The sequence below is a fragment of the Papio anubis genome, chromosome 4, assembly GCF_008728515.1.
Source record: "Papio anubis isolate 15944 chromosome 4, Panubis1.0, whole genome shotgun sequence".
Classification (NCBI taxonomy): domain Eukaryota; kingdom Metazoa; phylum Chordata; class Mammalia; order Primates; family Cercopithecidae; genus Papio; species Papio anubis.
In genome coordinates, this window is record NC_044979.1 from 143598986 (window position 1) to 143624293 (window position 25308).

At 47.8% G+C, this 25308-nt stretch overlaps 2 protein-coding genes across 3 annotated transcripts; both read right to left on the minus strand.

Annotated features, from left to right (window-relative positions):
- Positions 1-2529: 2529 nt before the first annotated feature.
- On the minus strand, positions 2530-21620 carry FAM220A (family with sequence similarity 220 member A). The gene is made up of 2 exons (XM_003895701.3): positions 21217-21620; positions 2530-4355 (listed from the first exon to the last, which is right to left on the minus strand). Exon 2 carries the CDS (start codon positions 4272-4274, stop codon positions 3495-3497), a length of 780 nt encoding a protein of 259 aa, XP_003895750.2. The 5' UTR covers positions 4275-4355; positions 21217-21620; the 3' UTR covers positions 2530-3494.
- LOC103875509 (small integral membrane protein 10-like protein 2A) lies at positions 3742-21618 on the minus strand. Of its 2 annotated transcripts, none has more exons than XM_031664939.1 (2): positions 21217-21618; positions 3742-4355 (listed from the first exon to the last, which is right to left on the minus strand). In XM_031664939.1, the coding sequence occupies exons 1-2, from the start codon at positions 21400-21402 to the stop codon at positions 4335-4337; spliced, it is 207 nt and encodes a 68-aa protein (XP_031520799.1). In that variant the 5' UTR covers positions 21403-21618; the 3' UTR covers positions 3742-4334. The 2 variants fall into 2 exon arrangements, with proteins under 2 accessions (XP_031520799.1, XP_031520798.1); XM_031664938.1 differs by lacking the exon at positions 3742-4355 and adding an exon at positions 6000-6127 and having other exon boundaries at positions 21217-21431.
- Positions 21621-25308: the final 3688 nt, after the last annotated feature.

A 25308-nucleotide genomic window follows, 5' to 3' on the forward strand; every position in this document is an offset into this window, starting at 1 on the left:
GTTGCAGTGAGCCGAGATCACGCCACTGCACTCCAGCCTGGGCGAGAAAGAGAGACCCCGATTAAAAAAAAAAAAAAAAAAAAAGAAACAAAGAAAAAGGAAAATGCATGTAAAGTGCAGGATTTTTTTGTTTCGTTTTTGAGACAGAGTTTCACTCTTCTTGCCCAGGCTGGAGAGCAATGGCGTGATCTCGGCTCACTGCAACTTCTGCCTCCTGGGTTCAAGTGATTCTCTTGCCTCAGCCTCCCAAGTAGCTGGAATTACAGGCGCCCACCATCACGCCCCGGCTAATTTTTGTATTTTTATTAGAGACATGGTTTTGCCATGTTCGTCAGGCTGGTCTCGAACTCCCAACCTCAGGTGATCCACCCACCTCAACCTCCTAAAGTGCTGGGACTACAGGTGTGAGCCACCATCCCCAGCATGCACACCGTATTTTAACATCACAATACGAAAGCATGTCAGCCTGGATGTGGTGGTTCATGCCTGTAATCTTAGCACTTTGGGGGCGGAGGCAGGAGGATTGCTTGAGGCCAGGAGTCAAGACCAGCCTAAGCAACATAGTGAGACTTTGTCTCTCAAAAAAAAAAAAACTGTAAGAAATTTATTAATATATCACTGGATGCTTAATAAGGAATTCTGTACTTTTTGCAATTGGCTGAACATATGTATACTTGCAACCTACAAAACAAAGGAAATAAAACAGTTGGTGGGTCATGGAAAGTTCAATCCCGAAGTAAACTTCGTTTTTTAAAAAAAGGAAGGCCAGGCGAGGTGGCTTATGCCTGTAATCCCAGCACTTTGGGAGGTCAAGGTGGGCAGACCACCTGAGGTAGAGCGTTCGAGACCAGCCTGGCCAACATGGAGAAACCCCGTCTCTACTAAAAATACAAAATTAGCCAGGCATGGTGGTGCATGCCTGTAATCCCAGCTGCTTGGGAGGCTGAGGCAGGAGAATCGCTTGAACCTGGGAGGCAGAGGTTGCAGTAAGCCGAGATCGCATCATTGCACTGCAGCCTGGGAAACAAGAGCAAAACTCAGTCTCAAAAAAAGAAAAGAAAAGAAAAGAAAAGGCTAGGGACAGTGGCTCATGCCTGTAATCCCAGCCCTTTGGGAGGCTGATGCGGGTGGATCACGAGGTCAGGAGATCAAGACCATCTTGGCTAACACGGTGAAACCCCATCTCTACTAAAGATACCAAAAAAAAAAAAAAAATTAGCCAGGCGTGGTGGCGGGCGCCTGTAGTCCCAGCTACTCGGGAGGCTGAGGCAGGAGAATGACGTGAACCCGGGAGGCGGACCTTGCAGTGAGCCGAGATTGCGCCACTGCACTCCAGCCTGGGCAACAGAGCGAGACTCCGTCTCAAAAAAAAGGGAAGTAAAAGGAGGACTTGACAAGAAAACATTCTCTATTTTACAACACTTATAAGTGTCCTCATCTCACTTTGCAATCGATCACAGTGACACTAAAAGGGCATGGCTATTCAGCAGGGTTTTAAATGCCCCACCAAGGCAGTGCCACTTAGATTAGAAGGAGATGGTTTGTCTCATAAGGACTTTTTCTTTGGGACTCTGAGCACCAACCGAAAGGTTCACAAGGCACGACTTCATTGTTTCCTGGGAGCAGAGTGACAGTTGAGTTCCGGTCTAGCTTTATATTTTGTTTTTCAAGCTCTGCTTCTAATCTTGTTTATTGGCAACCTACCTTGATGTTTAAAAAAATATATATTAGGGGGTTGGATGCAGTGGCTCACAACTGTAATCCCAGCACTCTGGGAGGCCTAGGCAGGTGGATCACCTGAGGTCAGGAGTTCGAGATCAGCCAGACCAACATGGTGAAACCCCATCTCTACTGCAAATACAAAAATTAGTTGGGCATGGTGGCAGGCACCTGTAATCCCAGCTACTCGGGAGACTGAGGCAAGAGAATCACTCGAATCCGGGAGGCGGAGGTTGCAGTGAGCTGAGATCATGCCATTCCACTCCAGCCTGGGCAACTAGAGTGAAACTCCGTCTCAAAAAAAAAAAAAAAAAAAGGTGGCGGTGGCTCATGCCTGTAATCCCCGCACTTTGGGAGGCCATGGTGGGCAGATCACGAAGTCAGGAGATTGAGACCATCCTGGCTGACACGGTGAAACCACGTCTCTACTAAAAAATACAAAAAATTAGCCAGCGTGGTGGGGAGCGTCTGTAGTCCCAGTTACTTGGGAGGCTGAGGCAGGGGAATGGCATGAACCCGGGGGGGTGGAGCTTGCAGTGAGCCAAGATCACGCCCACTGCATGCCTGGGCGACAGAGCAAGACTCCGTCTCAAAAAAAAAAAGTCCACAGTGGCATGCAACTGTAGTCCTAGCGACTTAGGTGGCTGAGGTGGAGGATCACTGGAGCCCAGGAGTTCAAGGTTATAGTAAGCTATGATCACACCACTGCACTCCAGCCTGGGTGCCAGAGCAAGACCCTGTCTCAAATAATAAAAACGATCAGGACGACAACGGCATTAATAAAAACACAAGAAGAACCAAGACCACACATATAAAATAAGACATATTTATTAAGCTAAAGAACAAATTTTATTTTTCATTTTCCCCAAACACTAAAATAGCACATGGCATAGTAATTCAGCACACAACATAAACTGGTATATGCAATCAATAATCCCGAAAATGGTTAAGTCTCACTTTGGGAGTCTTTAAAAACTTACGCCCTTAAATGACCTTTATTAAAGTCATCAACAGACAACAAAAGAAGTCAACTGGAAAATTTTTAGGTTACAAGATACTGCAATTCCTAGAATCTGGGAAACTTTTAATGAGGGAAATAACTCGATTTGCCTCTCTGTAACTGTGTTACTTTTTTCCCCGAGCTCATTCTTGTTTAAGGTAACACTGCCAGGGTTCCGAGTTTGAGAAGGGATCTTCTAAAGGTAAACTTAATATTGCAACTTTCACCACAGGGCCTCTGTCTACATTGCATTTCAAGTGGAAGGAAAGGGGTGTGAGAAGTGAGATCGAATGTTGCTGCAGACCAAAATCATTCTACAAAATGTAGAAATGATAACAGCTTACCACAAATTCAACAAGATTTAACGCCAAGTACAGCGGTGTAGACTTTACGAGTGTCCATTTCCATTGGGTGATCGACAAGCTGAAGGGACACACAGGATTTGGGACAGTAGCCCTTTAGAATGGGTGTTAAAGACAGAACTTCATGGTAAATCCGTATGTTCTAATCTGATACTTATACAGGCTATGATCATCTCCTGAAATGTTTCCCAACTCTTTATAAGTCTTTTAAAGCACAATTTAACACATGCTAAAAAATGTCCTTCCGCATCAACCGGCTTTGAATTTAAACTCAATTTATTTTAAGTCTGCCGGGTCGTACAAACTACAGCAGGAACCTAAGGGCTGCACAGTTTGCATCCAGACTTACTGCGAAAGAAATCATTCTAAGACAACTCTTAAAATTAATCTATTTGTATTGTTCTGCTTGTACCTTAACTATGGCATAATGAATTCGCTAATTCAAAAGGTTGCAGAGCCAGTAACCCCAGTGTTATCTGCAGACCATCCGAGGTGTTTTTAAGCATTTTCTTGAATTCCATCGTTTGCTTTGAAAACATGGGCTTTAAATGGTCAAGGAAAACTCGTTTTGTCTCATCATTCAGGAGCACTTCGGGACACGCGTGCAGTGTTGCAGACAGGACGGAGTGCAGGCAAGAGGGTTCCAACTCAGAGCCCAGACCCTTGGGAAGAGCACTTGGTGGGTCATCCTGAAAACTGCCCATTTCCGGCAGTTTTTGATGGCGTAGCAGTCGTGACACCCGAGGCTCTCCTTTGGGGCACTGTCCTCTGTGGCCGTCGGTGGTCCTGGCCCCTCCTCCAAGCCAGTCCCGCTCCAGAGCTTCAACACCACTGCAGGCCACCTGAGCAAAACACTCTGTTGGAGCAGGGAGCAAACCCACGGCTGTGCTCCGAGTGGCTGTTGAGGCTGGATTTCTTCTTACTGATTCTTTCACGTATGGAAGCACTGGGCCACCACTGTGAAGCCAGAGGCCAGCCCCGCTCGGATCCTTTCTCATTTCCAGTGATAATGCCTCACTCTGTGAATTTCCATCAACCACAGGCTTATTCATCCAGGAGGGTGCATCTGCAGGCCAAAGGCCCTCCGTCGGCATTCTTTTCTTAAGGCTGTATGACAGTTTGTTCGAGTCACCTCCTCCGGCCTGCTGCACTTGTGCCAGGCAGGTGCCGAGGGACCCCCTTCTGTCCCTCATGCTTCGTGTTCTTGGATGCGGTGGGCCTGAGGTCACGCCTTCGTCAGTCCGGGAGGGCCTTCAATGGATCTCAATATGAACCTAGGAAAGGGAATCAAATTTAAGTTCTAAAATGAAGACATATGGGTCTTTTTTTTTTTTTTTTTTTTTTAGACGGAGTCTCGCTCTGTCACCCAGGCTGGAGTGCAGTGGCGCGATCTCGGCTCACTGCAACCACCACCTTCCAGGTTCAAGCGATTCTCTCGCCTCAGCCTCCCAAGTAGCTGCGATTATAGGCGCTTGCCACCACACCCAGCTGATTTTTGTATTTTTAGTAGAGACGGGGTTTCGCCATGTTGGTCAGGCTGGTCTCTTAACTCCTGACCTCAGGTGATCCGCCTGCCTCGGCCTCCCAAAGTGCTGGGATTACAGGCGTGAGCCACCACGCCCGGCCGACATATGGGTCTTAAGAGCATCTACACCCACCAAATATTTCCTAACAAACACTAAGATCTTTAGGACAGTCTCCATAGGGTTTCACCATATTGGTAAAGCTGGTTTTGAACTCCTGACCTCAAGTGATCCACCCGCCTCAGCATCCCAAAGTGCTGGGATTATAGGTGTGAGCCACCACGCCCGGCCATATTTATGGTTTTTGGTTTTTTTTTGAGACAGAGTCTTGCTCTGTCGCCCACGCTGGGTGACAGGCGCGTGCCACCACGCCCGCTAGTTTTTTGTATTTTTTGTAGAGATGAGGTTTCACCAAGTTAGCTGGGATGGTCTTGATCTCCTGACCTCATGATCCACCCGCCTCGGCCTCCCAAAGTACTGAGATGACAGGAGTGAGCCACCACGCCCGGCCTGGTAGAGAACATTTTGTGGGCTTAGTTCCCCACCCTCAAATTAGCAAATAATAGAGTTTTTCTTTTTTTTTTTTTTTTTTTGAGACAGTGTTTCGCTCTTGTTGCCTAGGCTGGAATGCAACGGCACGATCTCGGCTCACTGCAACCTCCACCTCTCGGGTTTGGGTGATTCTCCTGCCTTAGCTTTCCGAGTAGCTGGGATTACAGGTGCCTGCTACCACACCCAGGTAATTTGGTTTTTGTATTTTTAGTAGAGATGACATTTCACCATGTTGGCCAAGTGAAATTAGCTGGGTATGGTGGTAGGCGTTTGTAATCCCAGCTACTCAGGAGGCTGAGGTGGGAAAATCGCTTGAACCCAGGAGGTGGAAGTTGCAGTGAGCTGAGATCATGCCACTGCACTCCAGCCTGGGCAAGATAATGAGACTCCATCTCAAGGAAAAAAAAAAAAAAAATTGCAAAAAGGCTTTGAAATGAACAAAAAAATTCGATGATTGGGCATGCTACCCAGTGCATCCTTCGGGTTATGTAATTTTATCGGGACCAGCACCTTCATTGTCTCTGAGTTGCTTTACAACTCTGTCATTTGCCAAAAACCTTAAGAGTAAGGCAAACAAGTTCCTGTCCAAAGAAAACAATCTGATTAGTTTCATTAGACTAATGAGTCTCATGGAATGTACTGATCACTGCCCTATGGATACTGGCCAGCTTTACATCTATCTGTAAATTCACTTTTGAGTGTTCCCTGAATTTTCCTTTAAACTGGTTATAACATCATATTAGTTTCCTTATTAAGTGACAAATTAAATCTAATTTTGACACATGATGTGTTCACTTAAAAATCACTCCCACCCTCAGCCAGGCGTGGTGGCTCACACCTGTAAATTCAGCAGCTATAGTCCCAGATTCTCAGGAGGCTGATGTGGGAGGATCGCTTAAGCCTGGGAGGCAGAGGTTGCAGTGAGCTGAGATCGAGTCACTGCCCTCTGACCTGGGCGATGGAGTCAGACCCTGTCAAAAAAAAAAAAAAAAAAAAATTAAAATTAAAAAGCAGCAACACTGAAAGGATCAGCTACAGCTGAAAGTGGCTGATGGGGATGGAGAAATGCAGGTAGGAAACTGCTGTTTCTCTAATCTTATGGAACTAGGAGACTCTTGATGCTACATGGATATATAATTGCATTAAGATTTGTTGTAAATTTTGGCCAGGCACAGTGGCTCATGCCTGTAATCCCAGCACTTTGGGAGGCCAAGACGGGTGAATCATGAGGTCAGGAGTTCGAGACGAGCCTGGTCAACATGGTGAAACCCTGTCTCTACTAAAAATACAAAACTTAGCCAGGCGCAGTAGCAGATGCCTGTAATCCCATCTACTAGGGAGGCTGAAGCAAGAGAATTGTGTGAACTCGGGAGGCGGAGGTTGCAGTGAGCCGAGATCCCACCACTGCACTCCAGCCTGGCAACAGAACAAGACTCCATCTCAAATAAAAAATAAATAAATAAAAAACACTGGGGAGAAAATGAAGGATGCAATTATTATTGGAGGCTGAAGGAGAAAGCAGGGAGAGTTTAGAGAAAGAGGCCCTGGGCCATGTCACAGGGAGCCGGTGATGGGAGCTAGCCGGGAAGCTTCAGCAAGGACAGGATGGTTGGATTTGCATTTCAGATGAATTATTCTGGCTGCACTGTGATAGACAGACTGGAGATGGTTCAGAATAGACACACCAGTTAGGAAGCTATTCCATACAGCAGGAAAAAGAAAGAAGGCTGTGATCATAAGGAGGGACAGACTGAAGTTTCATATTGTTGTTGTTTTTGAGACAAGGTCTCACTCTGCCACCCAGGCTGGAGGACAATGGCATGATCACAACTCACTGCAGCCTTGAACTTCTGGGCTCAAGCAATCCTCCTAACTCAGCCTCCTGTGTCGCTGGTACTACAGGCAGGCACCACCACACCTGGCAAATTTTTTTTAATCAGAGCAGGAACGGAAGTTTATCACAAAGCTCTAGAGCGAGAAAGGAAAGTGCAATTCGAAGAGATCCAAGTGGGTGAATTGAACAGGTTTTTGGGTTTTTTTTTGGTAGAGACAGGGTCTCCCCGTGTTGCCCAGAGTGGTCTCGAACTCCTGGCCTCTTAAGTGATCCTCCCGCGTCAGCCTCCCAAGTAGTTGGGATTAACAGGTGTGTATCACCGTGCCTTGCTAAAGTATTTTTAAAAAGTTGTTGACTGGGGCCGGGCGCGGTGGCTCAAGCCTGTAATCCCAGCACTTTGGGAGGCCGAGACGGGCGGATCATGAGGTCAGGAGATCGAGACCATCCTGGCTAACACCGTGAAACCCCGTCTCTACTAAAAATACAAAAAACTAGCCGGGCGAGGTGGCGGGCGCCTGTAGTCCCAGCTACTTGGGAGGCTGAGGCAGGAGAATGGCGTAAACCCGGGAGGCGGAGCTTGCAGTGAGCTGAGATCCGGCCACTGCACTCCAGCCCGGGCTACCGAGCAAGACTCCGTCTCAAAAAAAAAAAAAAAAAGTTGTTGACTGGCTGGGTGCAGTGGCTCAGGCCTGTAATCCCAGCACTTTGGGAGGCCGAGATGGGTGGATCACCTGAGGTCAGGAGTTCAAGACCAGCCTGAACAACATGGTAAAACCCCATCTCTACTAAAAATACAAAAATTAGCTGGGTGTGGTGGCACATGCCTGTAGTCCCTGCTACTTGGGAGGGTGAGGCAGGAGAACAGCTTGAGCCCCACAGGCAGAGGTTGCAGTGACCTGAGATCGCGCCATTGCACTCCAGCCTAGGCAACAGAGCGAGACTCTGTCTCAAACAAATAAATAAATAAAAATTTAAAAATAAGAATAAAGTTGGTGACTGATTCAATGCAGAAGGAGGCAAGAAGACTCACAGGCTTCTGACTTTCAATTCTGGGTGATGAAAGTGTCATTAACTGGAAATGGGAGCAGCAGCAGGTCCAGAGGAAAGTTAAGTGCAGACTGGGACACACAGAGTTTGACTGTGCAACTTTGGTAAGCAGTTGGAGTCATAAAAGTCCTAGCTCAAGACGGGTGTCAGAGCTGGGGACCTAGATCCAGAAGTCGCCAGCTTCTGAGAGGTAGATAAAATGATGGCCCTGGTAGAACATGTCAAGGGACAAAGACAGAAAGTGCTACAGAAGGCCAGGAACACCAAGACAGACACACCAGGTGGGGCGGGCTCACCACAGACACCAAGGAGAAAGACCCCAAGCATATCAGGAAAATTCAGTGTCCCAGAAGAAGCCAGCTGAGTTGAATGTCTCAAACAAAAGAGAGTGGTCAGATCTGCTTCTTGCACAAAATAATTAGCTATAGAAACTCTGAAAAACTTTACACAATCTTCTAGTCCAGAGTTGTTAAAATGGGGTAATGCCACCAACAACTTCTTTTTTTTTTTTTTTAAAGAGATGGAGTCTTGCTCTGTCACCCAGACTGCAGTGCGGTGGCAGGATCACAGCTTACTGCAACCTCCGCCTCCCAGGTTCAACAATTCTCCTGCCTCAGCCTCCCGAGTAGCTGGGACTACAGGTGCACACTGCCACGCCTGGCTAATTTTTTGTATTTTGGTAGAGATGGGGTTCCACTAGTTGCCCAGGCTGGTCTCAAACTCCTAAGCTCAGGCAATCCACCTGCCTCGGCCTCCCAAAGTGCTAGGATTACAGGCGTGAGCCACCGCGCCCGGCCTGGTTGGTTAGTTAGTTATTTTGAAACGGAGTTTCACTTTGTTGCCCAGGCTGGAGTGCAATGGCACGATCTCGACTCCCCGCAACCTCCACCTTCTGGGTTCAATTGATTCTCCTGCTTCAGCGTCCTTCGTAGCTGGGATTACAGGCATGCGCCACCACGGCTGGCTAATTTTGTATTTTTAGTAGAAACGGGGTTTCTCCATGTTGATCAGCCTGGTCTCAAACTCCTGACCTCAGGTGATCCGCCCACCTTGGCCTCCCAAAGTGGTGGGATTACAGGCGTGAGCCACTGTGCCCGGCCAGGGTTTTTATTTTTTGAGACGGAGTCTCACTCTGTCACCCAGGCTGGACCGTAGTGGTGCAATCTCAGCTCACTGCAACCTCCGCCTCCTGAGTTCAAGCGATTCTCCTGTGTCAGCCTCCCAAGTTATTGGGATTACAGGCACCCACACCACCGTGTGCAACTAATTTTTTTTTTTTTTTTTTTTTCAGATGGAGTCTCACTCTTGTTGCCCAGGCTGGAGTGCAATGGTGCAATCTAGGTTCACTGCATCCTCCGCCTCCTGGGTTCAAGCGATTCTCCTGCCTCAACCTCCTGAGTAGCTGGGATTACAAGCACCCACCACCATGCCTGGCTAATTTTAATTTTTGTATTTTTAGTAGAGATGGGGTTTTGCCATGTTGGCCAGCCTGGTCTTGACTTCCTGACCTCAGGTGATCTGCCTGCCTCAGCCTCTCAAAGTGTTGGGACTACAGGTATGAGCCACAGCACCCAGCCTAGCCATTGTTAATATGGGAGAAAATATTAGAACGTCTTGGTCTATTTCATTCTTCTTTCTTCTCCCTTTTAACATTTTCTATGTTTTATAATATGTGCCATATTCTGAGCGAGCAAAATATATACTTTATGAATACTTATATATATCTTGTGGGACATGCTCAAAAATTTTTACTGATAGAATTGTGACCATTATTCTATGTAATTCATTAAAATATATTTGAACCAGGCCAGGTGCAGTGGCTCACACCTGTAATCCCAAAACTTTGGGAGGCACAGACAGAAGGATGGCTTGAGCCCAGGGGTTTGAGACCAGCCTGGGCAACACAGGAAGACCCTGTCTCTACAAAAAAAATTTAAAAGAGTGGCTGGGAGCAGTGGCTCACACCTGTAATCCCAGCATTTTGGGAGGCCAAGACGGGTGGATCACTTGAGGACAGGAGTTTGAGATCAGCCTGGCCAACACGGTGAAACCCCGTCTCTACTAAAAATACAAAAATTAACGGGCATGGTGGTGTGTGCCTGTGGTCCCAGCTACTCGGGAGGGTGAGGTAGGAGAATCGTTTGAACCCAGGAGGTGGAGGTTACAGTGAGCCAAGATAGCACCACTGCACTCCAGCCTGGGCGACAGAGCAATATTCTGTCTCAAAAAAAAAAAAAATTAAAAGTATTAACTGGGTGTGGTGGTGCACACCTGTAGTCCCCGTCACTTGAGAGGCTGAGGTGGGGAAGGACTGCTTGAGCCTGGGAGCTCAAGGCTGCAGTAAGCTGTGATCATACCACTATACTCCAGCCTACGCAATAGAGCAAGACTGAGACTCGAAAAAGAAAAGAAAATGCTGTATATATATGAGCCATATAAAAGACTACAGGCCAGGCACGGTGGCTCACACCTGTAATCCCAATACTTTGGGAGGCCAAGGCGGGCAGATCTCTTGAGGTCAGGAGTTTGAAACCAGCCTGGCCAACACAGTGAAACCCCATCTCTACTAAAAATACAAAAATTAGCTGGGTATGGTTTCATGTGCCTATAATCCCAGCTATTAGTCAGTCAGGAGGCTGAGACACGAGAATCACTTGAACCCAGGAAGCAGAGGCTGCCGTGAGCCAAGATGGCACCATTGCCTGAGAGACAGAGCAAGACTTCGTCTCAAAAAAAAGAAAGAAAGAAAGATGCTGCAGTGCAATGGCACAATCATGGCTCACTGCAGCCTCAACTTCCTCAAGCTTGGGACCCATCACCTCACCTTAGCCTCCCAAGTAGCTGGAACCACAGGTGTGTGCCACCACACCCAGCTAATTTTTTGTATTTTTTGTAGAGGCAATGTTTTGCCATGTCCCAGGCTGGTCTTGAACTCCTGGGCTCAAGCGATCCACCCACCTCAGCCTCCCAAAGTGCTGGAATTACAGGCGTGAGCCACCATCCCTGGCCGTATTCTTTCAAATCTTACATTTATTTTGCTGGTGAAAATGTGCTAAGAATGAACATTATCCTTAAATGGAAGAATTCCTAAATATATTTCAATATATATTGAAATAGGTATTTTAATTCTTTGTTTTTGAGATGGAGTCTCACTCGGTCTCGCCCAGGCTGAAATGCAGTGGCGCAATCTCGGCTCACTGCAGCCTCTGCTCCCCGCGCTCAAGTGACTCTCCTGTTTCAGCCTCCCAAGTAGCTGAGACTACAGGTGTATGCCACCATGGCCCTGCTGGTTTAAGCTGTGTCTTCTCCCCTTTGGGACTAGCCTTGCCAGCCCATTAATTTTGTATTTTGAGTAGAGATGGGGTTTCACCACGCTGGCCAAGCCGGTCTCTAACTCCTCACCTCAGATGATCCGCCCGCCTCAGCCTCCCAAAGTGCTGGGATTACAGGTGGGAGCCACTGCACCCAACCAGTATTTTAATTCTCAAGAAAAACAGGTCATAGAATATGGGACAGCGCTCAGAAAAATTAGTTTCTAACCATTTTTAGTAAGTCCTTGTACAAGGATTTAGCATTATTCAGAAAGGTGAAACATTTGTAGAATTGTGTTACTTTAAATAAGGTATCATTTTTTATTTTTTTCATTTTCCTTAGCAAACTAACGCAGTATAAGGTACCGTTAATAATCACTTATTTTATAACTCAGAAACATGAAAAAAATCATTCATTTAATAAGGTAATCATGTATTCAATCATGATAGAATAAACTGTGCCCTGAAGTTCTTCTAGTACTTTAGTATTCAGTAATAAACTAATTCTCTTATCAAAAAGATTTCAATGGGTTATTTATCTGTTTGTTTATTTATTTTGAGACAGAGTCTTGCCCTGTCACCCAGGCTGGAGTGCAGTGGCGCAATCTTGGCTCACTGCAACCTCCACCTCCCGGGTTCAAGCAATTTTCCTGCCTCACCCTCCCAAGTAGCTGGGACTACAGGCGCCAGCTGCCACGCCCAGCTAATTTTTGCATTTTTAGTAGAGACAGGGTTTCGTTTGGCCAGGCTGCTCTCGAACTCCTGACCTCAGGTGATCCACCTGCCTCGGCCTCCCAAAGTGCTGCGATTACAGGCGTGAACCACCGTGCCCAGTCACAAAAAGACTTCAATAAGTTATCAAAAACATTTTGGCTCAGAGTCCTCAACTAACCTCTTCTGATATTAGACTGTTAAACATATTTCCTGTATTCTGAGGGTCACAAATAACTTCTAAATAATTTCTAGGCATATTTAAGTCATTTATGGGTTTTTTCATAGTTTATGCTCAGTATGCTAGAGATATATTGTACCAGATAAAGTATGCCTAAGTGTATACAAAATCAGCTCTTTTTGGCCTTCTCATGCCATGTTAATTCTACAAAATTTAAAAAACAGTGTAAATGATGTTATTACCAACAAAGGTAGCTACCAAAGCGGAGACCACCAGAATGAGGGAAGGAGTCTTATTCTGAACTTCAAGAAAGCATGGTTCAGGATGAATAAAGTGCAGCCCTGGGTTTCAGAGGGTAAATCCTGCAGCCTACACCTCCCTCTGCCTCCCACCGAAGATGACAAAGGCTGAACAGGAAGCCCGGGAGGTCACAGGGGCGCCGTGCCAGGGGAAACGAGGCTGCCCAGGTATACCCGATCCTCATCACAACAGGAGCGGTCACCTTCCTCGCAGATCCCTGCCCATCTGGGCAGCTGACCTGCCGGACTACAATGGCCTGACCCACTTAGCTGCTGCCCTCGTGGGTGCCTGTACCCTCACCTTCCCTCACCCGAGCTATTCCCGGCCTCCAGGGCATGACGGTGCTGTTGCTTTGTAAACTAAAAATATCTTGGCCCCAATGTTTCTGAAAGAGGGCTGGCAAGGCTAGTCCCAAAGGGGAGAAGACACAGCTAAAACCAGCAGGGAAACGGTGGGCCTTGAGGGGCTCCTGCACGCAAGGAGAGCTCACACATGCTCCCAGATGGGCTGGTTCCACACCCCTCAGGTATGAACACTAGCATACCTTAACTCACTGTGCTCATGGCCCAAATGATCAGACTGGAGGCAGCAGAAACAAATCCCCAAATTTCCACACAGCCCAGAGGAGGAGAAACAAGAATGACCGCATAGCTTCTAAATTAAGCTGAATCATGATCACAAGGAACACACTAACATCACTGAGTTCCTGCTACTCGCCACTTGGCATGTCTGAATCACACCTGATGGCCAGGTGTGGTGGCTCACACCTGTAATCCCAGCACTTTGAGAGGCCAAGGTAGGTGGATCACCGGAGGTCAGCGGTTCAAGACCAGTCTGGCCAACATGGTGAAACCCTGTCTCTACTAAAAATACAAACATTACCCAGGCATGGTGGTAGCCACCTGTAATCCCAGCTGCTCAGGAGGCTAAGGTAGGAGAATTACTTGAACCCAGGAAGTGGAGGCTGCAGTGAGCTGAGATCACACCATTGCATTCCAGCCTGGGCAACAAGAACAAGACTCCATCTCAAAAAAAAAAAAAAATTACAAGTGCTGAAAACCTCTGATTCAAGATTCTAAAGATTTTTGGCTGGGTGTAGTGGCTCATACCTGTAATTCCAGTACTTTGGGAGGCCAAGGCGGGTGGATCATGAGGTCAGGAGATCGAGACCATCCTGGCTAACACAGCGAAACCCCGTCTCTACTAAAAATACAAAAAATTAGCCGGGCATGGTGGTGGGCGCCCATAGTCCCAGCTACTGGGGAGGCCGAGGCAGGTGAATGGCGGGAACCCAGGAAGCGGAGCTTGCAGTGAGCCAAGATAGCACCACTGCACTCCAGCCTGGGCGACAGAGCGAGACTCCGTCTCTAAAAAAAAAAAAAAAAAAAAAAAATTTTCTGCCACACATTCAATGAGCAATCCTTCATTAAGCCCCTACCCTAAGCCAGGTGCTGTTCTAGGTGCTGGTATTAGGTTGGTATACCAAGCAGACAGTGTCTTCTTAAAGCTTTATTTTCTTTCCTTTCTTTTTTTATTCTTTCTTACTTTCTCCTTCTCTCTCTCTTTCTGTCTTATAGAAACAAGTGTCTGGCCAGGAGCAGTGGTTCACGCCTGTAATCCCAACACTTTGGGAGGCTGAGGCAGGTGAATCACGAGGTCAGGAGTTCGAGACCAGCCTGGCCAATATGGTGAAACCCTGTCTCTACTAAAAATACAAAAATTAGCTGGGCGTGGTGGTGGGTGCCTGTAGACCCAGCTACTTGGGAGGCTGAGGCAGGAGAATTGCTTGAACCTGGGGGGCGGAGGTCGCAGTGAGCCAAGATCCTGCCACTGCATTCCAGCCTGGGTGACAGAGCGAGGCTCCATCTCAAAAAAAAAAAAAAAAGAAAAAGAAAAAAGAAACAGCATCTCACAGTGTTGTCCAGGCTGGTGTCAAACTCCTGGGCTCAAGTGATCCTCCCACCTTGGCTTCCCAAATTGTTAGGATTACAGGCATGAACCACTGCACCCAGCCTTAAAGCTTGCTTTCTAGTGAACCAACATAAAAAGACAAAAAATGCCACAGGCACACAGTGTTTCATTGCAGTACTGTTTGCAGAAAGATCAGTCTGCATCCCACCCATCACATACCAGGATAAACTCCAAATTACATCATATTTGAAAGTTAAAAAATGACATAAGAGTATCAGGATAAAATACAGGTGAATTCGTTTTATCATTAGAGTTAGGAAGACCTTTCTACCGCTGACAAAAACCAAATGTCAGAAAAGATTGTTAAACTTTGGCTACATAAAAACGAACTTCAGGCCGGGCACGGTGGCTTATGCCTGTAATCCCAGCACTTTGGAGGCCGAGGCAGGTGGATCACTTGAGCCCAGGAGTTCGAGACCAGCCCGGCTAACATGGCAAAACTCCGTCACTACTAAAAATACAAAATTTAGCTGGGCATGGTGGCGGGCACCTGTAATCCCAGCTACTCGGGAGGCTGAGGCAGGAGAATCGCTTGAACCTGGAAGGCGGAGATTTCAGCGAGCCAAGATCGCGCCATTGCACTCCAGCCTGGGCGAAAGAATGAGACTCTGTCTCAAAAAAAAGTGATCTTTTTGAAATGGTTAAAGAGGAGTTACATATGATCCAGCAATTCTGCTCTAAGTATACATGCAAGAGAAATAAAAACCGATGTCCACACAAAGCTTACATGCAAATGTTCGTAGTAGCATTATTCACATTAGCCAAAAAGTGAAAGCAACCAAAAAGTCCAACATAAAAAGACATAAAAGACAAAAACAAAAGACTAAGGAGGCCAGGTATGATGGCTCACACTTGTAATCTCAGCACTTTGGGAGGCTGAGGCAGGAGGATTAGTTAAGGCTAGGAGTTCGAGACCAGCCTAGACAACATAGTGAGACCCTGTCTAGACAAAAAATGAAAAAACCAACCAGGCATGGTGGTGCATGCGTGTAGCCCCAGCTACTCAGAAGGCTGAAGTGGGAGGATTGTTTGAGTCTGGGAGCTGGAGGCTGTAGTGAGCTATGATCGCACCACTGCACTCCAGCCTGGACGACAGAGGAAGACGCTTCCTCAAAAAAAAAAAAAAAAAGAAAGAAAGAAAAAGAAAAAAAAAAAAATTGGCCAGCTGCAGTGGCTCATGCCTGTAATCCTAACACTTTGGGAGGCTGAGGTGGGTGGATCACCTGAGGTCAGGAGTTCGAGACCAGCCTGACCAACGTGGTGAAACGCCATCTCTACCAAAAATACAAAAATTAGCTGGGCATGGTGGCAGGCACCTGTAATCCCAGCTACTCACGAGGCTGAGGCAAGAGAATCACTTGAACCTCGGAGGCGGAGGTCACAGTGATCTGAAATCTTTTTTTTTTTTTTTTTTTTTGAGACGGAGTCTTGCTCTGTTGCCTGGGCTGGAGTGCAGTGGCCGGATCTCAGCTCACTGCAAGCTCCGCCTCCCAGGTTTACGCCATTCTCCTGCCTCAGCCTCCCAAGTAGCTGGGACTACAGGCACTCGCCACCTCGCCCAGCTAGCTTTTTGTATTTTTTAGTAGAGACGGGGTTTCACCGGGTTAGCCAGGATGGTCTTGATCTCCTGACCTTGTGATCCGCCCGTCTCGGCCTCCCAAAGTGCTGGGATTACAGGCTTGAGCCACCGCGCCAGGCCTGGCTTTTTCTTTTTGGTCTCACTCTGTCACCCATGCTGGAGAGCAGTGGTGCGATCAGAGCTCCCTGCAGCCTTGAACTCCCAGGAATAGGCGATCCTCCCACCTCAGGCTCCCGAGTAGCTGGGACTACAGGTGTGCACCACTACATCCAGCTAATTTTTAATGTTTCGTAGTGATGGCGTCTCACGATGTTGCCCAGGCTTCTCAAGCTCCTGGCCTCAAGTGAGAGTAAAGCATGTTCCGAAGGAAAAATAAAAAAAGAAGAAGGCGGCGTGGGGCTATCCCCTTTATTCCTTCAAAGTCTATTTCCTGTTGCACTTCCTTTTACCAGAAAGCCACAAAAATTAAACCTTCAAATCCGGTAAGTTAGTGGTTTTTCACAAATGAACAAAAACTCTAAAACTGGCAGGGGAGTTGAAAGTAGCAGAGGTAAATATCATGGTCCCGAAGAAAGACACCCCACTCCCCACCCCCAGGATGTGAAGTGGCTGCTCGCTGCACTTGGTCTAGCCCAAGCCTACAATCTTCACGCTTTTTTCTTTTTTTAGAGACAAGGTCTTGCTCTGTTGCCCAGCCTAGAGTACAGTGGCACAATTATAGCTCACTGCCTCCTCGACCTTCTGGCCTCAAGTGATCCACCTCGGCCTCCTGAGTAGCTGGGACTATAGGCATGCACCACCACACCGACCTAATTTTTGTATTTTTTTTTTTTTTTTGTAGAGATGGAGTTTCGTCATGTTGCCCAGGCTGGTCTCAAACTCCTCAGTTCAAGCGATCCTCCCACCTCGGACTCCCAAAGTGCTGGGATTACAGGGGTGAGTCACTGCACCTGGCCCACAGAATTCTTTTTTCAATCTTATTACTATTTTTTTTTTTTTTTTTTTGGAGATGGAGTCTTGCTGTGTTACCTAGGCTAGAGTGCAGTGGCACAAACTTGGCTCACTGTAACTTCCACCTCCCAGGGTTCAAGTAATTCTCCTGCCTCAGCCTCCCAAGTAGCTGGGATTACAGGCACACGTCACCATGCCCGGCTAATTTTTGTATTTTTAGTAGAGATGGGGTTTCACCATGCTGGCCAGGCTGGTCTCAAACTCCTGACCTCAGGTTATCCGCCTGCCTCAGCCTCCCAAAGTGCTGGGACCTACAGGCGTACATCCCACCGCACCTGGCCAGAGTTCAGCTTTCTTTTAGACATGACATGATCAGATTTATGGGAGGGTGTGTGTTTTTGTTGTCGTTTAATTTTAGAGACAGAGTCTCACTCTGTTGCCCAGGCTGGTGTGCGGTGGCATGATCGAGGCTCACTGCATCTTCGGCCTCCTTGTCTCAAGTGATCCTCCCACCTCTGCCTCCCGAGTAGCTGGGATTACAGGCACGCACCACCACACCTGGCTAATTTGTTTTTGTACAGACTGGGGTCTTGCTGTGTTGCCCAGGCTGGTCTGGAACTCCGGGGCTCAAGGGATCCTCCCACCTCAGTCTCCCAAAGTGCTGGGATTATAGGCATGAGCCACCACACCCAGCCCTCAGTCTGATGTACATTTTTTAGAAGTTGCCTCTGCTTGGTGGAGATGGCAGATACTTCAATAGTCCCGGCGAATGGATACAGTAGGGTAGACTAGAGAGGTGGTTATAAATAGAGAAATGGATATATAAAAAAGGCAGATTTCTCAATGGTAAAAAGCAATTTTCACCAAAACAGTATCATGTAGTAGGTTTTCTCTTACAGTAGTTTTTGCGATTTTTACAAATGACTGCAAATTATGTTACTCTAGACAATAGGTTTCAAAAAGGGGAGTACAGGGGCCAAATACAGTCTGCAGACACTTTTTGTTTTGCCCTCGAAGTTTCTTTTTTTTAAATCTGTTTTTTGGGCTGGGCGCGGTGCCTCACGCCTGTAATCTCAGCACTTTGGGAGGTCGAGGTGGGCGGATCACGAGGTCAGATCGAGATCATCCTGGCTGACACAGTAAAACCCTGTCTTTACTAAAAAATACAAAAAAGTAGCCGGGCGTGGTGGTGGGTGCCTGTAGTTCCAGCTACTCAGGAGGCTGAGGCAAGAGAATGGCATGAATCCAGGAGATGGAGCTTGAAGTGAGCTGAGATCACGCCACTGTACTCCAGCCTAGGCGACAGACCAAGACTCCGTCTCAAAAAAAAAAAAAAAAAAAAATTCTGTTTTTTTGTTTGCTTGTTTTTTTTTTTTTTTTGAGACGGAGTCTTGCTGTGTTTCCCAGGCTGGAGTGCAGTCCCACGGTCTTGGCTCACTAGAACCTCCACCTCCTGGGTTCAAGTGATTCTCCTGCCTCAGCCTCCCATGTAGCTGGGAATACAGGCGTGCACTATCACACTCACCTAATTTTTGGATTTTTAGTAGAGATGGGGTTTTGCCATGTTGTCCAGGCTGGTCTTGAATTCCTGACCTCAAGTGATCCACCTGCCTCAGCCTCCCAATATACTGGGATTACAGGCATGAGCCACCGTGCCCAGCCAAAGTTTCTTTTTCAAAACTCTGAATTGGCAATCTAAAAATCTTGATATCTGATTTCTCTTGGTGCTGACTAGATCCGGCAAACACTAGGCCCCTATTTCCGAAGGTGGTAACCGGGGAGGGCACAGGCCTTCTGGTTTACCAGACCCCTGACCTGATCCAGCAGCACCATTCACTCAATTCAAGCCACTTGCTGGAGGTTCTGATCCCTCTCGTCAGGTACCATTTCAGGATGCCACAAGCCCTTGCTCACACGAAAGTACCTCAATTTGGACCTCAAAATAAAGAGGCCAGTTCATCTCAACTCATTTATTTATTCATTTATTTGAGACAGCATCTCACTGTCGCCCAGGCTGGAGGGCAGTGACACAATCTCGGCTCACTGTAACCTCTGCCTCCCAAACTCAAGCGATCCTCCCACCTCAGTCCCCCAAGTAGCTGGGACTACAGGCTCACGCCGCCATTGCCCCGCCACCACGCCCAGCTAATTGTTTTGTATTTTAGTAGAGACAGGGTTTTACCATGTAGCCCAGGGTGGTCTCAAACTCCTGAGCTCAAGCGACCCACACACCTTGACCTCCCAAAGTGTTGGGATTACAGGAGTGAGCCGCTGTGCCCGGCCACTTTCACTCAATTTTGATCAACAGCCAGTGTTAGGTTTCATGTTAACTACCATCACCTGTCAAGCACCAGCCACTTGAAGACCCGCTACCGGGACGATCATACTTGGATATGGCCAAACCAACGTTAGGAAGGGAAGGCACCTGCAGTGTCTCACAACTGGGTGGTACTACCGCTCAGACTGGTTCATTGTGCACGCCAGGGAGCAACCCAAGTACCATCCAACTGTGACCTCCCCAAAAAGTCCCTCCTTCATCACAGAGGTATGCAAATGGAATGCAAGAGGGGTGCAGTACTTGGCCACCTTTCTTTGAGAAAGAATTCTCGAGGTGGCAACTTTTCCTTCCACTAGAAAAAGTCATCTGAGGCCGGGCTCACTGGGTCCTGACTGTAATCCTAGTGCTTTGGGAGGGCAAGGCAGGAGGACTGCTTGAGACCAGAAGTTTGAGACCAGTCTTGGCAACATAGCGAGACCTTCTCTCTACCAAAAAAGGAAAGAAAAAAGAAAGAAAAAGGCAACTGAAATTCAAGGGATGTAGAAATAGTCTCTTGGCTGGGCGCAGTGGCTCACGCCTGTAAGCCCAGCACTTTGGGAGGTCAAGGCAGGCAGATCACTTGAGGTCAGGAGTTTGAGACCAGCCTGGCCAACATGGTGAAAACCCAACTCTACTTAAAAACACAAAAATTAGCCCAGCGTGGTGGTGGGCACCTGTAGTCCTAGCTACTCAGGAGGCTGAGAAGAATCACTTGAACTCCGGAGGCAGAGGCTGCAGTTAGCCGAGATGGCGCCACCGCACTCCAGCCTGGGCAAGAGTGAGACACTGTCTCAGAAATTAAAAAAAAATAAAATAAAAGGAAATATCAATTTTTTATAGCACAGGCGGTCTCCAGGGTGCTGCAGTGTGAGCCTACTCTAGGATCAGCTGAATGGTTCCAGGCCTCTGAAAAGTTTTGTGCTTCCACCTCTCCCACTTTATTTTCCCTAGTCTTCACCCTTACACCTCAGTTCTACCTCTGGCCAAAATAAGTAAGGTACATTTATCAAAACACTGTTAACTTGCAATCCATTTTTAGCCTCAAAGATAACATAAAACGTCTTTGCAAGCCAGATGTGGTGGCTCATGCCTATAATCCCAGCACTAGGAGGCCAAGATGGGAGGATCTCTTGAGGCCAGTACTTCGAGACCAGCCTGGACAACACAGCGACACCCCCTTTTTTTTTCTTTTTTTTTTTTTTGAGACGGAGTTTCCCTCTTGCTGCCCAGGCTGGAGCGCAATGGAGCGATCTGGACTCACCGCAACGTCCGCCTCCCGGGTTCCAGCGATTCTCCCGCCTCAGCCTCCCGAGTAGCAGGGATTACAGGCATGCGCCACCACGCCCGGCTAATTTTGTATTTTCAGTAGAGACGGGGTTTCTCCGTGTTGGTCAGGCTGGTCTCCATCTCCCGACCTAAGGTGATTCGCCCGCCTCAGCCTCCCAAAGTGCTGGGATTACTTACAGGCGTGAGCCACCGCGCCCAGCCGAGACCCCCGTCTTTACGATTAAAAAAAAAGGGGTGGGGGTGCAAAGTTTCGGAACTAGAAAATTCACCCAACATTTAGTAAAGGTCCTCTTCAACACCCTTCCAGCCCATGCAATCTCGGACCCCACCTCCCGAGCTGCGGGACGTTCCCCAAGGCAAGTCGCTTAACCTGACCCTCAGTGCCGCGTTTGCAGAACGGGGATAAGGACCACCTTAGTGGGTCTCCCCAAAGTGGGGTCGCACGGGAAAATGCACGGTGCTTGGCATACACTCAGCTTCCAGGCAGTGGCAGCTGCCGTGGCGTTTGCATCCCGCTGGCGAGGCGGGCGCTCGGGGAGGGCCGGGGGCCGGGCGGGCACGGCTCACCCACCTGCAGGCGGACGTTGAGCATCATGGAAGCCACGATGTAGAGGTAGGGAAAGTTGATGCGCAGCCGCCACGCCAGGTCGAAGAAGATGAGCAGCGTGCGAGTCAGCCCCTTGCAGAAGACCCCATAGGAGCGGGCGGCGGCCGAGCGCGAGAGCCGGACAGCCAGGCCCGACAGAGCCGCCGCCATATAGAGACCGGCGCTCCCACAGCCCGCCCGCCCGCCCTCTCCGCGCCGCGTCGCCCCGGCCGCTGGCCCTCGCCTGGAGCGTTCACGGAGCGAGGGAGGCGGCGGCTAGACCGGCGGGCGGGCGGGCCGCGGAGGAGCGGAGTCCGCACGTCACGCTCGGAGAAGCGCCTCCGCGAGCCGCCGCCTGGTCCCAGCCCTGCCGCGCAGCCTGACGTCACAAAGCCAGCCACGCGCCTGCGCGGCCCATAGGCCCCGCCCCTGGGCACGCCCCCGCCACCTTGTTGCAGGTAAGACGCGCATGCGCGGGAGAGGAGTCGTGGGGTCGAGGCTGATGCGCTGTCTCCGTTCGCCCCCTACTGGTGAGTTTGAAAATGAAGACAAAGAGAGGCGATGGACGGTAGCAATGGTTGCAGACAAAGTGAATGTATTTAATGCCGCTGAACTATACATTTAAAAATGATTGCAGTACTAAATCTTTTTTTCTTTTTATTTGAGATGGAGTTCCACTCTTGTTGCCCAGGCTGGAGTGCAATGGCGCGATCTCGGCTCACCGCAACCTCCACCTTCCGGGTGCAAGTGATTCCCCAGGCTCAGCCTCCCGAGTAGCTGGGATTACAGGCCCGCACCACCATGCCTGGCTAATTTTTGTATTTTTAGTAGAGACGGGATTTCACCATATTGGCCAGTCTGGTCTCGAACTCCTGACCTCAAGTGATCTATCCGCCTTGGCCTCCCAAAGTGCTGGGATTATAGGCGTGAGCCACCGTGCCTGGCCTACAGTGCTAAATCTCATGTTATGTAGCTCTTAACAGAATTAAAAATGCTGCTGAGGAGCATTTTTTTTTTTTAAGACTCAGTTTTGCTCTTATTGCCCAGGATGGAGTGCAGTGGCGCCATCTTGGCGCCTGGATTTAAGCAATTCTCCTGCCTCAGCCTCCCGAGTAGCTGGGATTACAGGTGCACATTACCACGCCTGGCTAATTTTTGTATTTTTAGTAGACAGGGGGTTTCACCATGTTAGGCAGGCTGGTCTCAAACTCCTGACCTCAGGTCATCTGCCCACCTCGGCCTCCCAAAGTACTGGGATTAGCATTTTTTAAATAAATCAAATAAAATAGGCCGGTTTCGGTGCCCGACACCTGTAATCCCAGCATTTGGAAGGCCAAGGCGGGTCCATCCTTTGATCCCAGAAGTTCAAGACCAGCCTGGGCAACATAGCAAAATCCTGTTTCTACAAAAAGTGAAAAAAAACTAGCCGGGCATGGTGGTGCACACCTGTGGTCCCAGCTACTTGGGAGGCTGAGGTGGGAGGATCGCTTGAGCCCAGGAGTTCGAGGATGCAGTGTGGTATGATCACACCACTGCACTCCAGTCTGGAAAACAGAGTGAGACCCTGTCTCAAAACAAAACAAAAACAAAAATCACAAACCTTTAGTTTCCCTTATTTTAGCAGCATTATATTTTGCCACATTTATCGTTGACATTAAAAAGCTCACTTCATTTTTTTGAAAGCTATTTTTTCCTTTCAGTGCACATTGCATGCTATCCTTGAGCACTGCAGCGCACATGCTTCAGAATTACTGTTTTTCAAGCTATCCTCTTGATAAAAAGTAGAATGAAAATGTCTTTATGCAGTATTTAGGCAAATAATTTAAACATTTTAAAGAGTAGAGTCTTCGATGGAGCATTTGCCAGAAAACACAGAATCAATCTGGTAATGTGTAAATAGGCTTGAAGATCAGCTAAATTTATTCTTAGGCTTGTAGAGATTTTCACTGGGGGAAATTTGTCAGTCCTGTTTATTTGAACTATGTGGAAAGACCAGATGGGCTGAGGTAACATGTGATTATATATATAGAGAGAGATAGGTATATGTATATGTATAGACACACACACACACACACCCAGAGTCATACACACATGCATATATTATCCTCCCTGGTTACTCATTTTTTTGTCTCTAAATGCCATTGTGGCATTTAAAAAATTTTTTTCAAGATGAGGGGTCTTGCTATGTTGCCCACTCTGGAGTGCAGGGGCATGATCACAGCTCACCACACCCTGAACCTCCCTGGCTCAAGCCGTTCTCCTGCCACAGCCTTCTGAATAGCTGGGACTACAGATATGCGCCACCATGCTCGGCTTTTTTTTTTTTTTTTTTTTTTTTTGCAAGGGACAAAATTTCACTCTTGTTGCCCAGGCTGGAGTGCAATGGTGCGATCTTGGCTCACTGCAACCTCCACCTACTGCGTTCAAGGAATTGTCCTGCCTCAGCCTGCTGAGTAGCTGGGATTACAGGCATGTGCCACCATGCCCGGCTAATTTTGTATTTTTAGTAGAGACGGTGTTTCTCCATGTTGGTCAGGCTGGTCTTGAACTCCCAACCTCAGGTGATCCACCCGCCTCAGCCTCCCAACGTGCTGGGTTTACAGACGTGAGCCAACCGTGCCTGGCACATACTCGGCTAATTTATTTTTATTTTTATGTTATTTACTTATTATTATTATTATTATTGGTAGAGATAGGCTCTCACTATGTTGCCCAGGCTGGTCTGGAACCCCTGGCCTCAAGCCATCCTTCTACCTAGGCAGAGAGTTATTTTAACAGGCCATTTGGTTGCCGTAAACAATGGCAAGCAAAATTACCACAAAGCTAAACTGGGCAAGGTAAGAGGACTGTTGTAATGAGATGTAGTGAGAGGTCAAAGAGACACCCGGGAAAGCTAACAATATTTGAGGTGTATCCAGGTTAATTGTTCCAAACTAGAGTGCCGGCTGGGAAATTAGCCTAGGTTCCTGAACTAGCATTCAGCTGAGCCCAGGGTCACTGAGCCTCTTTGGGAATACATTTTCCTCATTATGGTCTGAGAAACAAACACAGACAGAACTAATTATAAATCAGTGTAAGCCAAACACAGTGGCTCATGCCTGTAATCCCAACACTTTGAAAGACCAAGGCCTTCCATAATTATTATTATTAAAAATAATTTTTTTTTTTTTTGAGACAGAGTCTCGCTCTGTCACCCAGGCTGGAGTGCAGTGGCATGACCTTGGCTCACTGCAACCTCCACCTCCTGGGTTCAAGTCATTCAGCCTCCTGAGTAGCTGGGATTACAGCTTACTGTAATTACAGTCAAGAGGCTGAGGCAGGAGAATCATTTGAACCTAGGAGGCAGAGACTGGAGTGAGCCAAGATCGCGTCATTGCACTCCAGAGAACTGTGTCTCAGGTGAGAGAAACAGTCAAGTTCGTTCGTTCGTTCGTTCTTTCTTTCTTTCTTTCTTTCTTTCTTTCTTTCTTTCTTTCTTTCTTTCTTTCTTTCTTTCTTTCTTTTCTTTCTTTCTTTCTTTCCTTTCTTTCTTTTTTTCTTTTCTTTTCTTTCTTTCTTTCTTTCTTTCTTTCTTTCTTTCTTTCGAGATAGAGTCTCGCTCTGTCACCCATGCTGGAGTGCAATGGCGCTATCTCGGCTCACTGCAACCTCTGCCTCCTCGGTTCAAGCAATTCTGCCTCAGCCTCTTGAGTAGCTGAGATTACAGGCAAGCACCACCACACCCCGCTAATTTTTGTATTTTTAGTAGAGACAGGGTTTCACCATGGGTTAGCCAGGCTGGTCTTGAACTCCTGACCTCAAGTGATCTGCCTGCCTCAGCCTCCCAAAGTTCTGGGGTTATAGGCATTAGCCACTGAGCCCAGCCAAGCCTTTTTTCTTTTCAGCATGATCTGGTGAGGAAAGCACAGAGAAGCCAGGTTTCACATTTAGCAAGTTCTTGGTGCCCTGTGACCTGGTTCTGTAAAATGAGGATAAGGACACCCATCCTACAGGGTATTTATGAGAAGTAAAAGAGATCAGGTATACACGGCATTTAGCACAGTCCCAGGCAGATAGAGGACACCCAGAAAGTGGTGG

Excerpts from the sequence above, each read along its gene's own strand:
- FAM220A (XM_003895701.3), bottom strand. The coding sequence starts at position 4,274 with ATGAGGGACAGAAGGGGGTCCCTCGGCACCTGCCTGGCACAAGTGCAG.
- LOC103875509 (XM_031664938.1), bottom strand. The coding sequence starts at position 21,402 with ATGGCGGCGGCTCTGTCGGGCCTGGCTGTCCGGCTCTCGCGCTCGGCC. Across the intron at positions 6,128-21,216 it reads TGCTCAACGTCCGCCTGCAG|GGTCTGACTCCATCGCCCAG; the intron begins GTGGGTGAGCCG and ends TTTTTTTGACAG.